This window comes from Arachis hypogaea, chromosome 12, assembly GCF_003086295.3.
Source record: "Arachis hypogaea cultivar Tifrunner chromosome 12, arahy.Tifrunner.gnm2.J5K5, whole genome shotgun sequence".
NCBI classification, from domain to species: Eukaryota; Viridiplantae; Streptophyta; class Magnoliopsida; order Fabales; family Fabaceae; genus Arachis; species Arachis hypogaea.
The window spans coordinates 29,972,048-29,987,922 of NC_092047.1; the positions used below are offsets into that span (position 1 = coordinate 29,972,048).

The 15,875-nt window shown below is 37.3% G+C and overlaps 1 protein-coding gene across 11 annotated transcripts; it reads left to right on the top strand.

Moving 5' to 3' along the window:
* Positions 1-3,762: 3,762 nt before the first annotated feature.
* LOC112727256 (uncharacterized) lies at positions 3,763-14,627 on the top strand. 11 transcript variants are annotated; one of them, XM_025776932.3, is made up of 28 exons: positions 3,763-4,284; positions 5,335-5,424; positions 6,588-6,962; positions 7,049-7,210; positions 7,325-7,490; positions 7,571-7,687; positions 7,801-7,931; positions 8,044-8,194; positions 8,641-8,708; positions 9,040-9,138; positions 9,241-9,356; positions 10,012-10,186; positions 10,284-10,394; positions 10,490-10,568; positions 10,699-10,842; positions 10,964-11,077; positions 11,237-11,358; positions 11,450-11,532; positions 11,619-11,743; positions 11,820-11,937; positions 12,017-12,154; positions 12,433-12,529; positions 12,624-12,749; positions 13,014-13,106; positions 13,210-13,315; positions 13,625-13,767; positions 13,855-13,944; positions 14,061-14,627. In XM_025776932.3, exons 3-28 carry the CDS (start codon positions 6,798-6,800, stop codon positions 14,187-14,189), a joined length of 3,168 nt encoding a protein of 1,055 aa, XP_025632717.1. In that variant the 5' UTR covers positions 3,763-4,284; positions 5,335-5,424; positions 6,588-6,797; the 3' UTR covers positions 14,190-14,627. The 11 variants fall into 11 exon arrangements, with proteins under 11 accessions (XP_025632717.1, XP_072065235.1, XP_072065237.1 ...); XM_072209134.1 differs by having other exon boundaries at positions 3,832-4,284; positions 6,463-6,962; positions 11,817-11,937; positions 13,625-13,771; positions 13,859-13,944; XM_072209136.1 differs by having other exon boundaries at positions 3,832-4,284; positions 6,463-6,962; positions 11,817-11,937.
* Positions 14,628-15,875: the final 1,248 nt, after the last annotated feature.

Consider the following 15,875-nt stretch of genomic DNA (forward strand, 5'->3'; position numbering starts at 1 on the left):
ACCGGCAGATGCCAGTATCACTTGGGTGGCGCTAGCACTCAAATTTATTGGTGCGAAGGAGATCAAAGATTTACGACCTATTAGTATGGTGGGGTGCGTTTACAAGGTTATCTCGAAGGTGCTAGTTAGGAAGATGAGGGCAGTGGTGCCGGGGTTAGTAGGGAAGACTCAGAGTGTATTTGTCAAGGGAAGAAAAATACATGATGGGGCACTTATTGCGTGTGAAACAGTAAACTGGCTTAAACTGAGGAAAAAAGGAGGTAGCAATAATCAAGTTAGATTTCTAGAAAGCATACGATAGAGTCAAATGGAGTTTTGTGGACATTGTATTACAAAAGATGGGGTTTAGGCATAGATGGAGAGCGTGGGTTATGGAGTGTGTGATAATTGCATCTATGTCGATTCTGATAAATGGTTCGCCATCTAAGCCATTCAAAATGGAAAGAGGTTTGAGACAAGGTGACCCGCTTTCTCCCTTCTTATTTGTACTGGTTGTGGATGTGCTGCATCGAATGGTTGGAGAGGCAATCAAGAACGGATGTATATCACCGTTGTTGGTTGGGAGAGATAGCATAGAATTGTCGCACCTGCATTTTGCTGATGATACTATTCTGTTTTGCCAACTTGAAGAGGAGACTATTAAGAATTGCAAGCGACTTCTGCGATGTTTTGAGTTGATGTCAGGGCTCAGGATTAATTTTGATGAGTCCAGTTTGACTCCAATTAATTGTGATGAGTAGTGGGTCCAGCGTATGTGCAACTTATTGGGTTGTAAGGGGGACACCCTTCCAGTTAAATACCTTAGAATCTCTATAGGAGCAAATCCGAGGTTGGTGAAGACTTGGAAGCCTATAATAGTCAAAGTGGAGGAGAAACTCAGTTTGTTGAAAGCTAAGGTGCTAAACAAAGCTGGGAAGTTGGTGCTTATCAAATCAGTTTTAAATAGTTTGCCAGGGTATTATTTGAGCTTGTTCAAGATGCCGAAAGCTGTTGCTGAGAAATTGATTTCTTTGCAGTGAAGATTCCTGTGGAGTAAGGAAGATGGTAGAAATGGTATGTCATTAGTAAGATGGGAAGTGGTGCAGGCTTCTAAGAATCTAGGCAGATTGGGAGTTGGAGATGCTATGATTCGTAACACAGCACTGTTGTTTAAGTGGTGGTGGCAGTTTGCAAAGGAAGAGTGCCCATTGTGGAAGAAGGTCGTATGTTTGTATAATAATCTAAATCCTAATGAGCTACTGTCAACTGAAGTGCTACCTATTAGAGGAGGCCCATGGAAGTATATTTGCCAGCTACAAATCACGAATCAACGTATAAGGGATAAGATGGTTACAGGTTTGTCTATGGAGATTGGTGATGGGCGACGGACTCGGTTTTGGGAGGATGTATGGTTACTTTGTGGATCTCTAAAAGATCGGTTCCGAGGCTTTTCTCTGTTTCAAACCAATGTGGATCTGTTATAGGGGATTGCGAGTTTTGGAATGGGTTAGAGTGGATTTGGAACTTCCAATGGAGGCGAGAGCTTTTCCAATGGAAGTTGGAACTCCTGAGTCAATTACATGAGGCTTTGAGATCGGTGAAATTAGTAAATAATCGAGAGGATAAAGTGGTGCGAAAATACGATAGGCAAGGTGTTTTTTCAACTAACTCATTTGTGCAGGTGCTGCAGGAAGAAATGCTTCTAGAGGAGGTAACCAGCTACAGCTTCACTAGGACCATTTGGAAAGGTTTGGTTCCACCATGAGTGGAGCTGTTTGCTTGGTTTGTTTTGATAGGCAGTGTGAATACAAAGGAGAGGCTAAGCCGGTTTGGGATTATCAGTTCGAAAGATAATGTCTGTGTTTTATATAATAAAGATTTGGAATATGTACATCACTTGTTTCTAGGCTGTGCATTTGCTTGGCAGGTGTGGAGTGCTTGGATATCAAGTTTTGACTGTCAATGGTCTTATCTGGATTCAATGAAAGAGCATTTTCTAAGTTGGACAGAGGAACCGAGGAGTAAGGAGGATCGAAAGCAGCGGTTAAGGTGCTTTTGTGCGATCGTTTGGAATATTTGAATGGAAAGTAACATGATGATTTTTCAGAATAAAAGCAAAGGTGTTGAAGAGATAATCAACATGACCGTGACTAGCGTTAAGGAGTGGACAGGTGTCGATCCCTTCTGTTGTTGATGGCTATGCCGAAGATGACATGGGAACTTTTCGTGGTTTTGTTGTGTTTATTTCTTTAAGTAGGGTAGTGGTGTTTGTCTAGCTTTGTATGCTCCACTTTATTGTGTTGAGCTTTTACTTTCAAAAAAAAGCTAATAGAGGCGGAGTTAGCATATGGCACAACTCTTACAAATTTATATACAGAACAAAAGATGACTCATGAGAAAATGTTAGTATTCGATGAGATATTCAATGCTATTATTACAGACTCGGATGGTTTTTACTTCGTTTATGGGCATAGTGGATGTGGTAAGATATTTATTTAGAATGGACTTTCTTCTGCTATTTGATCTAGAGGAAAGATTGGTTTAAATATCGCATTCAGTGGAATTGCGTCATTACTCCTACCTGGTGGCAGAACAACTCATTCTAAGTTTTTAATACCCATTACAATTTATGATTATAAAATATTATTTTGGATTTATCATGTCAAATTTAAATGTAAGCCGTGCATTGCACGAGTTTAACACTAGTAACTTAACATTTATTGGTTTCTTCTTTTCTATAATGGTCTAGACAGCAGAGGTTCTCCCATAAACCCTACACCCAATTGACCCAAAAACATTGAATCCGCCATAAATTCTACTACCCTGTTAGGAAGTCATAAGAAACGAACCCATAGGAACAAAATTCCTGAAATGCCCTTACCCTAATATCAAACACTGCCAACCATAGTTATCAAACTCGGCTCGACCCGGCAGATTCTACCGGAAACCCGGTCACTCGATCACCTGTTAGGGCTGAGCCACTCGTCAAATCGACTGTGCATGGGACCCGGTGGAACCCGATTTAACCCGGCGGGTTTTCGTTAAAATTGATGAACCGGCCAGTTAATTCAACCCAGTCCGGGCTGTGCTTTTTTTTTTTTTAAAACAAATAGAAAATGGCGTCGTTTGGCTTTCAGATCCCCTTCCCCTTTCAACGAAACCCTAATGCTATTCCCCCACCTCATTGCCCCTAATATGATTTTAGTGAAGGTGTGGAACCCCCAGGCCCCATCACTCGTCTTTCTGCTGATCTGCTCCTTCGTCACCAGCACTCGGCACTCGGCAGTCGCTCACTCTCGCCCTCACCTCGTCACTCCACCCTCTCCCCCCTCATCTCGTTAATTCGTCGCCTCTTCGCTCACCTCGTCACTCTCGGTCTCTCACGGTCACGGCCTCATGCCCTCACCTCGTTGCTCTCTTAGTCTCTCACCTCGTCGTCATCGAGGTCCCGTGCTCCTGCCCTGCGTTCACTTCGTCGGCAGCAGAAAGCGCACAAAAGACAGAAATCAAGCAGCATCTCTACATCTGCTCCCTCGGGTCAGTCGGGTGGTGGTGGTCGTCTTCTTGGTCGCGGTCTGGAAACCAGTTATCCAGGTGAGCTCCCTTCAATTTTTTGACTGTGGCCTTTCACTAGAATTGTTGAATACTGAACCTGGTGGTTGCTGGTTAGGGGTGTTCAAAACTGATTCGAACCGAACTAAACCAACTAACCGAATAAAAAAATCGAAAACTGAAAAAAATATGTTTTACTGTTTTTATTGCAGTTCGGTTCGATTTTCGGTTCTGACCATGAAAACTATAATCGAACCGAACCGGTAAGGTAAAAAACCCTAAAAAAACTGCCCCACCCCCAAATGAACGTGAAAACAAAACCTAGCCCAGTAACCCCCACGCCCCACCCCCAAACGAAACCTAGCCGCTCTCTTCCCAGTTCTCACAGTCTCGCTCTCTGCACCTTCCAGCGCCGGCGAGAGACCGTTCCTCCCACGACCTCGCAGCGCCGCCGAAGCCTTCCTTCCAGCGCCGCCGAATCTTTCCTCCCACTGCTCCCAGGACCTCCTCGCGGACAGAGCACCACGAAGGCACGAAGCCCCAGCCACAGCCAGCGCCGAGCAGCCCAGCACCACCCTCGCACAGTTACACCCAGCAGGCCAGCAGTAGCACAGCACCACCCACTCACCCAGGACCACCCAGCGGACAGAGCACCACGCCACCACCCAGCAGCGTTTCTGGCCACCCACAACACAACACCTCCCACCCAGCCACCGATTCAAGTCAGAGTTGGAGCCCGAGCCACCGAGTCAGGTATGTAATTTGACTGAAATTGCTGTTCTGTTTGTTGTTCATTTCCAATTGCTGTTTTGTTGAATTACTGAAACTGCTTCTGGTTTGTATTGTTGGTATTGTTGAATAGTGTTATCTGATAATATCTGAAAACTTTATGTGAAACTGCTTCTGGTTTATTATTATTAGTTTTTTTGGAAAAATAATATGAAATAAAAAATTACTTTTGAAGTGATTTAGTATGATTTATCAAGTGTTGGAGGTTCTGGATCTTGATAGGAAGAGATTGAAATCAGTATGGTAAGATAAATTTGAATAATGAGAAAATGGAAGCAGTTTTGAAGTATTAGATTACCTCGTATATGTCATGAGAAACTGAATATTGTTGAATTACTTTTGTTGAATTGATGGTGCACCAGTGCTTAAGATTAATATGCTTATGAATTGCTCTAGAATATTACTATGCCCCTTAGAAGTGCTGTATATTTGGATCTGTGCCCCAACTTTAGACCCTAGACATCTGATGCAAAACATGGAAATCTTGTTTACTACCCACCTCTGAGTTTAAGATATAAATTATGCTTTTAGATGCAACTTTGTATGTTCTTCACTAAGTATGATTACTCCATAACTTATCCAGTTTTACTGTCTAGCTTTTGCTTCCTTTATACTTTATCATATGCAATTTAGAAATTTTCCTCATCTGGTAAACTATTTTTTGAAGAATGTCTATGATCATTTATGATTGTTGATTTGCTAATTGATTCTGGCCATACCCTGCTTGTCATTTGCTTATTATCGTCTAGAAAAAGAAAAGAATCAACCCAAAACACTGAGAACTTTGGTAAATGTGTTGAAACTCATTAAACTCATTCCCATGTTTCGAATTCTTTGCCCAGATTATTGTTGTACTCATGACATACCATTATTTAAGCGGGGCTTCTGATAAACAGGAAAACCTTATTTATTCTTCTTGCCCTGCACCATCATCTGTTTTGGTGATTTGGTGTACAAGTCAATCTGTAATTCTCTTTGCATTAGTATTTATATTGATTAATATGCCTTGTGTAGGTAACAAATCCTGGAGGGAGAAATAGAGATAGGAAGACCGACTTGCTTGTTATAGCTGATCGTGGGAACTCCTTTAAGGTTATAAATCATGTGAGTATTCCTTTCCTAGATCATTTGTTCTTGGATAAATTACAATATTACACTGGCCTTCCAATGGTTAGGCGATATTCCACATGACGTCCTTTTATAACTTTTATATAATATGTAAACACTAAGTATATTGGATCAAGACTTTGTTAGCTATTGTGTATTTTTTTTGTCGATTTCAATGTTATGACTTTGTGAAATAGTATGGTAGTATTTTTTTTGAATTGATTGAAAAAACCAAACAAACCGAACCAAACCAAACCGATTTTAATTGGTTTGGTTTGGTTCGGATGGCCTTGCTAAAAAAATCGAACCAAACCGAACCGCAATTTAATTAGACGATCGGATCGGATGAGTGGATGACCTTTCTCTCAAAAACCGAACCAAACCGCACAGCGAACACCCCTATTGCTGGTGACTGTTGTAGTTGAATTTTAGAGTTGTTGAAGCTGAGCATCGTTTAGTTAGTATTGTTATTGAATCTGATGGTTATTACTATTGTATTTGATTTTTTAGAGTTGCTATTGAATCTGGTGGTTATTACTTTAGTTAGAATTAGAATTATTGTTGAACTTGAATCTGGTGGCTGCTGATGTTGCATTTAGTTTTTTAGTGTTGTTGTTTGTTGCTGGTTGCTGTGTTTTAGTCTTTTAGAGTTGCTATGTTTTAGAGTTGCCGTGTTTTTTAGAGCTGTTGTTGTTTGTTGCTGGCGCATTTTTTGAATTGCTGTTTGTTCACTTTGTTGAATCACAAAGTCAGTGAACTTTAGTGAACTTTGGTGGAATGGTGGTGGATGCTGTGTTGCTTAAAAACTGACTTGAGTAAATCTTTTGTTGCTGAAAATATTTTTGGTTTCTTTTGCTAGAATTTTAAAAATGTCTTCGTCTCAAACACCATCAGATTATTAGTTATGTTTAAGACTTGATATTAGATTATTAATGTTTGTAAAGACTTGCATTTTAAGTTTTAAGACATTATTTTAATTTTATTTATATAATTTTATATTTTTTTAATTATGACTGGGTTAATCGGGTGAATTAGTGACCCACCGGTTGAACCAATAACCTGGTGACCGGTCATATGACCGGGTTGATTACCAGTTCGGTTCTGATAACTATGCTGTGCCTGTGTGCCAACAACACACTCTTTCCCTCCTCTGCTTCCAGCAGCTCAGAATTGCACCAGCTTCATATCCTCCTCTGTCGCTGCCTCCGACCACCCACCCCTTTCTTCTCTACCGCCGGAACCACGCTTCTTGTTCCCTGAAGCCACTAGCAAGTCACGCTCTATTCCAGACAACCGTCCTGTGAGCTCGCCGACACTACACCCTTCGCACACGCCGTCGTCCGCCTTCGTCTTCCTCCGCCGGTGCCAACATGGAGGGTTTAGGCAGCCATGCTATGATGGACTCAACGGAGTTGAAGGTTAGCGAGTTATTGAAGGAGGTCCACCTTTATCATTCCTCTCACTTCTCCAGCCTCGTTGATAACACTGTCTCCGCCATAAAGTCATGCATCGACGAAATCCCCGTTGACTTCAAGGTCTGCTCTTTCAAGCTCATATTATTATAATTTGTTCTTTTTGGAGCATTCAACCCTGATTCTTTTGAGTGCTGATGAGTTTTCAGGTAACTGCGGATGTAGCACCGAAATTCGTGAGGGACATTGGTGCGGATAAGGTTGACTTCATGTTTAAGAAGCCATCGCTCATCGAAATCGGAGGCAGTTATTCTATTCAGAGTCTCGTTAGGCCTGAGCTCAATGTTGATCTTATTATCAGGTTACCCAAGGTATATTATTTTAATATTCATATAAACTTAAACTAAAAGAAGGGATAACCAAACTTATATACATGTTAATGTTCATGGTATTAATGTCATGCTATTTTCCTATTTTTATGTTAGGGGTGTTTCCACGAGAAAGATTACTTAAATTATAGGTACCATGCCAAAAGGTGCCTTTATCTCTGCTTGATCAAGAAGTACTTGGAGGCTTCTCCATCTATTGGTAAGGTTGAATGGTCTACCTTTCAGAATGAAGCCCGAAAGCCTCTGCTGCATGTTTATCCAGGTAATTTCTTTTTGTTCTTGCACACATTTTACCTTAAAACAATAGTGGCATGACTAACATTAAAAGGGAAAAAATTGCAGCTGCAAAGGTTGCTGAAGTTCCTGGTTTTTTTGTAAGAATCATTCCGTCAGCTACGTCTCTATTTAGCTTATCAAAGCTAAACATGAAGCGTAATAACATTCATAATTTGAATCATGGTTTGTTCCTCGACTTCCCCCGATATCTAGTTTATCTATATTTTGTTTCATTGAGATAACGACTTCTTCCCTTTTCTACAACCTATTAATCATTGATTGTTAATATTCTCAAGGGACCACACTTCAGGCTACGCCAAAGTACAATTCTAGCATTCTGGAAGACATGTTTCTAGAGGATACAGAATTTGTCAACAAAACATTTCTCGGTTGGAAGGAAATAAGGGAGGCTTTGATCCAGCTTAAGGTTTCATATTTGAATATTACTTTTGCATCATGCATAACATGATAACATCTAATAATGTTAAAGATATGTATAATAGGGACACGGAATTGAGTTCTTGTTTCCATTGATCTAGGTTTGGGCTCGACATAGAAGTTCAGTGTATGTTCATGATTGCCTGAATGGGTTTTTGATTTCTGTCATACTGGCATATCTTGCTTCTAGGCAACAAATCAGCAATTCAATGAAGGCAATTGAAATAGTTCGGGTTACCTTGAACTTCATTGGTATGTGTATAGACTCTCCTTTGTATCATCATCATGATTGGTCAGTTACGAAAGTGTATCTGTTCAGATTGTTTGCACTTAAGATAGACATCCATTTCTTTCATGTAAATGCTATGGACAAAATTATTGTAATTTTTTGCCCTATACTTGGCTAATTTTGATCACAAGGTTGGTGTCTACCGTATTTTATGTATTCGCAATTGCTTAACATTGTTCCTCTTTACTGGTATATCCAATTTGATAGTTTTGTTATGGAAGCCTATGCCATATCCTTTCAATCCAGTGTCACATCTAGTTTCTTAATCAATTTTGTAGCCAATTTGCTATTGACAAAGAACCATCATAGATTGGGACTTGGGAGTGGGGATTAGGTTTTGACATTCAATGCACATATGTTGTGCAATAGGTATATATTCATTGTTGCAAATGTTTTTTCTTTTTTGTAGCAACTTCGGAGTCGTGGAGCCGAGGGCTATACTTTCCAAAGACAGGCCTGAGTAGTATTACAAAAGAGGTCCACATCTCTACTTGTTTTTTAATTTTTCCATTATTTGGTTTCGTTTTACTTTTAACTGTGTTATCATATTATGTGGTATTTATTTGCATTTACTTTCCATTTGTTCTCTGTTCTGATATCAACTTGAGTGATTTGGTTCTCTTTTTTCTCTATTGTCCGTTTTTTTATACTCGAGAGAGGGAACCAGCCCGACCTAGTGAAACAAGGCTTAGTTTTGACTATCTCATACTATGATTTTGCATAATATATTTGCAATTTTCTGGCACAACATGTTATGTGCATTACATTGTCTTAATACAATCATTGTGTCCATGATTTACATTTTCAGGAAAAGATTCAGCTTAAAGAGTCATTTCCTGTTATCATATGCCATCCATCTGGGGGATTCAATTTGGCTTTCCGAATGTCTAGAAATGGTTTAAATCAGGTACGTAGGCCATAATACCAATTTTAATTTTTCCTTTTCTTTTTTCTATAGCTGCTGTTCTCCTTATTTTCTTTGCTTTTGTTCCACATATTTTGTATTCAGCTTCAAGATGAGGCTGCTTTGACACTTAAGTGCATGGAAAAGTGTAGAGATGGCGGATTTGAGGAAGTTTTTATGACCAAGATAGACTATGCGGTTAAATACGACTATTGCATAAGGTAACTTATTCCGTTTAATTTTGTTGTGTCCGTTAGTCTGATTGAATGCTTTTCCTGTTGGATGGCAATATAAGTCATAGGAGTGTTACTCTGCGATCTCCATGTTCTAGTGCAAAACATTTTGCATGTTTTACTTTGTTGTATACTTTTCAATGTTCTTTGTAGATTAATTACACTCTACAATTGGAATCTGATCAATGTAATATGTTGGAAATGTAATATAAATACAAAGGAAAATGAAGAATTTCAGTGATCATATTTGGATTTTTAGCAGCTCTTAAAAGCAAGTATTTTTTTTGGATTTGGATTCTCTAAAGTTTGAATTTCACTTTAGAGAGTTAAGTGTAATCTTTCACCATTTATTTTATAGGTGGGACCAAGAATAAATATGAGAGAGAAACCATTCAAGGGTAGAAGATTACACTTTACCCTCTAAAGTACAAATTTAAAATTTAGAGGATCCAAATTCTTTTTTTTTTTAATTATTTTTATATAAGGTCTTTTAAGTTTATGTGTCATTAAAATTTTAGCGGAATATATCAAAGGAAGTTTGAACAGAAAAGTTCTGAGCTCCCCTCCTTGGATCAATTTCTTGATGACTGATTGACTGACTTGTAAGCTAACAATCTATTTGATTACATGATTGCTCTTATAGATTAAATTTGAAGGGAAAGAAGGAGGTATATGTATCAGGATTTTGTTTGGATGATGAGTGCTGGAGATTGTATGAGGAGAAAGTACATGGTATTTTAGCCAAAGCGTTGAATGACAGAGCAAAGTCAATCCAAGTTACATGGAGAAACACACAATGCCAATGGAGTGTGAATGATGTATGGTTTTAAACATGACTTTTCACTATTTCATTTAAATATAATGTTTTGGATACTTTGTTCTTTCTCTTAACTCTAGTTGAATTCACAACTCCAGGGATTGTCTGTACTTGATAAAGAACCACTGTTCATAGGAATTTCAGTGAGTACTTTGGAGAAAGCATTTAGGATAGTTGATATTGGCCCAAATGCTGAAAGTAAAGATGAGGTATATTTTTTTGTCCAAATATAATCTCTTTTTCATTTTGTTTTCAAATTTGTTTCCTTGCATGCAATACAGCCGTTACTCATGATTTGAAGCAGGCTCTGGAGTTCCGGAAGTTTTGGGGAGAGAAAGCAGAGCTTAGAAGGTTTAAAGATGGTAGAATTGCTGAAAGCACAGGTTTGGCTTCTTGTGTTCTGACTTATGGTTTAGTTGTTTGACCATCATACCTTTCTATCCTTGTGGCTGAAGTCAAATATCCTGATGACTAACATGATAATGGCATTTTTTATTGTATGAAAAATCATAGTATGGGAAAGTGAGCAATGGTCAAGGCATCTTGTTTTGAAAAGAATAGTTGAGCATGTGATTGGTCGTCATCTTTCTCTATCCATGGAAAATATTATAGGTGCTGTTGATCAACTGGATTTCTCTTTGCTTCATGGTGCTGGAGGTATTGGGAATCTCTCTCTCTCTCTCTCTCTCTCTCTCTCTCTCTCTCTCTCGTGTTTGTGTGTGTGCGTGCTTACCTTATTAATAAATGCAATGTTTTTGAAACGATTAACTCTTGGCAGATCCTGTATCATACTCTGGAAGTTTGCTTGGGGCATTTGATCTTTTATCAAAGCGCTTGCGTCTTATTGAAGACCTCCCTTTGAAGGTGTCAAGTGTACAACCTTTAGACTCTGGTATTTTACCTTAAACTTGTCATTTTCAGTGCTTCTATTTGCGTTTGCATTGTAGTTCACAATTAACAAAATTATTATTATTATTTTTTTACAAAAAAGAAAAAGTAATTATTGAAACCTGAGCCAGATCAATGTTGCATGTTTATTTTTTATTTACAGCTTTCAGGTTTACATCAGTCTTCCCTCCTGAACCTCATCTTCTAGCTAATGAAAAATTTGAATCTCTGAGACTTAATAAGTATGTTCCATCGTGCATTCAACCTCTGGAAGTCATGATTCAGGTATGGATTTATTCACCGGCAGTGTTAAATGAAGTAAGCTTGATATAGGCAATTTATGACAACTTTCTTCCTTTTTTGGGGCTTTTCACAGCTGGAGGGTTCTGGAAACTGGCCCATGGATGAAATTGCTATTGAAAAGACAAAATCTAGTTTTCTTATTCAAATCGGAGAGAGGTGGGGCCTTGAATCTTTGTTTTACCTTAGGATGGATTCTTTACCAGTATTTCATTCATTATTTATTTTTTGGTTATTATTGGCAGTCTTCAGAAGACATGGGGGGTGACATGTACTGCCACTGAGAATGATGTAGATGTTTTGATGGCTGGATATGCATTTCGTCTTAAAATTTTGCATGAAAGGGGACTTAATCTGTTAAACAAGGAAGGTATGGGCTTCCACTACTTATATGAATTTGATGACTTATTGGAAATCTTACTTCAATACCATTTAACATGCAGCAGGAAATGATCAAGCAAAGCGTGTTCATTCTACTGACAAGAAACTTTTTATTCATAGTCAGCATGCAAGCATGATCAATGGTTTACAAAGTCGTCACCCAATATATGGGACAGTAGTGAGGTGAATGTTTGAAAATTTCTTTGTTAAGCTATATTGCATTTGTAATGTGGAACTAATACATGGAATTTCATGTTGATAGACTTGCAAAACGATGGGTTTCTTCACATTTATTTTCAGCTTGCTTGTTAGAGGAGGCTGTCGAGCTGTTGGTTGCATATGTCTTTCTGAATCCCTTTCCGCTTGGTGTTCCTTGCTCCAGAATCAATGGGTTTTTAAGGTGAGTTTCTAAATCATTTCTGGTAATCAAATCTGCAATCATAATTTTGAAATGTTTAATTATTTATTTTGAGATTGCTTAAACATTGCATCACGTACTCTCTAACTTATATTACTAGAAACTTATGTTTTATGTTGAAATATCACAGAATTGGGTGTGAAGTTGGGCGGATAATTCTCCGTAGATTTAGGATTCAGTATATATCAGATTGCTGTTAAGCACTTAGGTGTTTCCAGCACTTTTTCTAGTTTTCATACACGTGTCCGATTTGTTGACAGGTTCCTGAGATTACTCTCACAGTATGATTGGACTTATTCACCATTGATTGTTGACATAAATAATGACTTAAGCCCAAGTGATGAGAAAGAAATAAATGTAAGTCGTGTGATTGAGCACATCAGTAAAGACTGATTGATTATGTTGGTCTTCAGTCAAACATAATATCTTCTTGACAACTGTGGATTTTCAGGATAACTTTTTGCTAAGAAGGAAAGGTCAAGGAGAGAATGGGAAAAGTACGGAAGCAGGAATGTTCTTAGCTACAGTTTATGATAAGGCATCTGAGTCTTGGACTGGATTATCACCAAGTGTTCTGGTTAGTTCTTCCTGTCATCCTGTGATTGGATATTTTACAGCTTTTTTCCCAGTTATTAAGGCCTGAGTTTTGAAAGAAAAAAATGCATTACCTTTATATGTTTGATAATTTCATTGTCTTTGGACTCATCGTTTTGGTAATGCATTTAAATATTGGAGTAATTCTCTATGATATATGGTAATACATGGCTTCAGATTGTGTTTAAGAATAAACGTAAGTAATTTTTTCTGCTTATTTAATTTCTGCATTATTTGTTTCTAACAGGAACTTAAAAGGTTAGTTGCATATGCCAGAAGCAGTGCAAATTTGTTGACAAAACTCACTTTTCAGGAGGAGATTGGTCCATATAGATGGGAGGTAAGTGGAGCACCTTTTTCAGTTCCTTAATTGTTTCAAATTTTAATAAAAAATTAGATATCTTTTTGCACAAACTTGATGAGTTATTAAATTATTGCTGCAGTGCCTTTTTCGAACTCCTTTAAACAATTATGATGCCATAATTCTTCTCCACAAGGACAAACTCCCATATCCCCAAAGACTTCTCTTTCCATCTGAAGCTGATAATGGTACAATTCCTAATAACTGGTAGTTTATACAATTTTACAGTCCATGAATGGTTTAAGTGTGATGGGAACATAATTGGTTTGCTGTGATTATTACTGATACAAGGCAATTATGTGATTTTGCTAGCTTATACGGGTTTATCTGATCAACATTGATGGTTATATAAAAATGTTCAAGATATATGATTCATATGATAACGAGGACTATAAGTAGTTGACAGCATGGATATTTTATGTTTTTAGCTTCTCTGCTTCAATTTCAGATTTTGTGCTTGACTAATCAAATGATATTCATATTTACAATGTTGGCAGGAAAACTCATTGCTAGAGGGCATGCTAGCAAGTCTTTTCAACCCTTTTTGTTGCCAAAAGATTTGAAGGGTAAACCAGCAGCACTTAAAAATAAGTTGCTTATAGACTTTGATCCATCAAGGTTCTTTGTCAGAGATTTAGAGGCAAGTACATTGAAAATAATTTGACGGTGAACATAACATGGTGTGTTTCTTATGCCTAATTTTGATACTTTCATCTATCACTTGCAGAAAGAGTTCTCCAACACATTCAAGGTATGGCATGATTCTCTGGGAGGTGATGTAATTGGCCTAACATGGGTAGAATCTTACTCTTCAAAGGTATGAAAATTGCATTCAGAATTTTATATTTGTGGACTTAGTGCAAAATACATTAAAAACAAATCTCCCTCTCTTTTGTAACCGTTTCCTTTCCTTTTTTCCGTTCTCTTTTAAAGAAGCGGAAGCAAGAGACAGATGTGAATGAAGCACGCAACCCACCCAAGGTTTTAAAAGCAGTGGGTCAAGTTGGGAAAGGGTTTGTGAGGAGCATATGCTTTCTAAAGCCTCCAAAGCTCACAAACTAATCCTTATTCCATTTTTGTTTTCCCCCCAGTTGTCAATATGATTACGAGATAATTTTCAAGGTCATTAATATGATCAATTATAAAATTATCACTAATTATTGTGGAGGAAGTGGTTGAATATAGTACCGGTTGTGTGCTGCACAAGAATACAATTTTGGTAGGTAGAAGAGTTGGTGCAGATTGGTGTGTATAATATTTATATTTGTCACTACAACCACAAGTCCTCCACAGCTCGGCAGCTCAACAAGTATGAAGAGCTTATGTGCTTTTTGGGAAATTTTATTTATTTATATTCTTTTCACGGTCCTTTGAAAAGAAGGCTGGGAAATGTAATGCTATATCGGTCCTTTGAAAAGAAGGCTGGGAAATGTAATGCTATATCTCAGTATTAGCGCAACCGTTATTTAGATTCAATACAGAAGTCCTAATATTGCCCAATTAAAGCTTTGCCAGAGCTGTAGTCTAGCTAAACTTAAATGAATTATCAATTAGTTGATTTCTTGGTATAAAAGAAAATCAAGCATTGGCGTTATTATGGTCGAAGAATCTCTATTTTATATATATAATAGAAGAGCCGTGGATGATTAGCTTCTTGATAAGTGGAGCGGCTAAATTCCTCACAAGTGCTAAATTTCAACAATTGACAAGTGGCTGCAAACAAAGACAATGAAAATTGGAAAAAAGGTACTTGCAATAATTTTTTGATATAGGTAAAATTTTAGTGTAACTCATTTATTGAATATTATGGTGTTTTTTAAAATTTTAGGGCGGGTTGTCTCGTCCTCAAGATTTTGAAAAACACTGTAAAATCTAATAAATGAGTGTTACACTAAAGTCTTTTTAATATCTAAAATTATATGATTGGCAATATTTTATTATGGTCAATTTTATTGTGTTTTTTATTTAGTATCTAATTTTTGTCTAACTTACTTTTTATAATAATTTTTAAATATTTAAAATTTTTTTAACTTTTACACTTTTAAATTTAAAATTAATTATTTGATTTTTTTTAACAATTAAATAATAATTTTTAGACACCATAGCTATTGAATTTGAAGAACTAACAATATATTGATGATGACTAAACATTATTATTGAGTTAAAAGTCCAATTATTTGTGGGATTAGTTTGTTAATTGTGCTAAAAATTAAACTAATCAAACTGGCCCAATAACAAACAAACAAAGTCCAACAATGGTTCAGATCCATAAGCTCTAAGAAAATGAGTGGCTGAATATAAATCACACTCTCAGGCCCACATATATCTATAAATTTCAAGGAATAAGTGGTTGAATATAATTCACACTATTTTCATAAGCCCAATTGATAAACTGAACCCATTCACTTGAATTGGTGGCTAACTAAGCAATGGAACTCAAATTTTATCATAACCAAACCACACGGAACCAAATTCTCTCTTCTCTCTTTTCTATTACCCACGTGGAATCACAAAATTAAAGCAAGAAAAAGGAGAAATTTTGATTAGGGCTAAATCAAAGTACAAAAAGTGGGTTATCAATTTCAATCAAAGAAGAAGAAAGTAAAAAAAGTTAGGGACAAAAGCAAAGATTACATCTGAAGGCTCATAAGAGAAATCTTTTTATCTTTGTGCAACATTGAAACTTGTGGAAGAAAACTTCCTCTTTGCATACATCGAATCGAAAAGTTCAAATGTTTGGAGGTTATG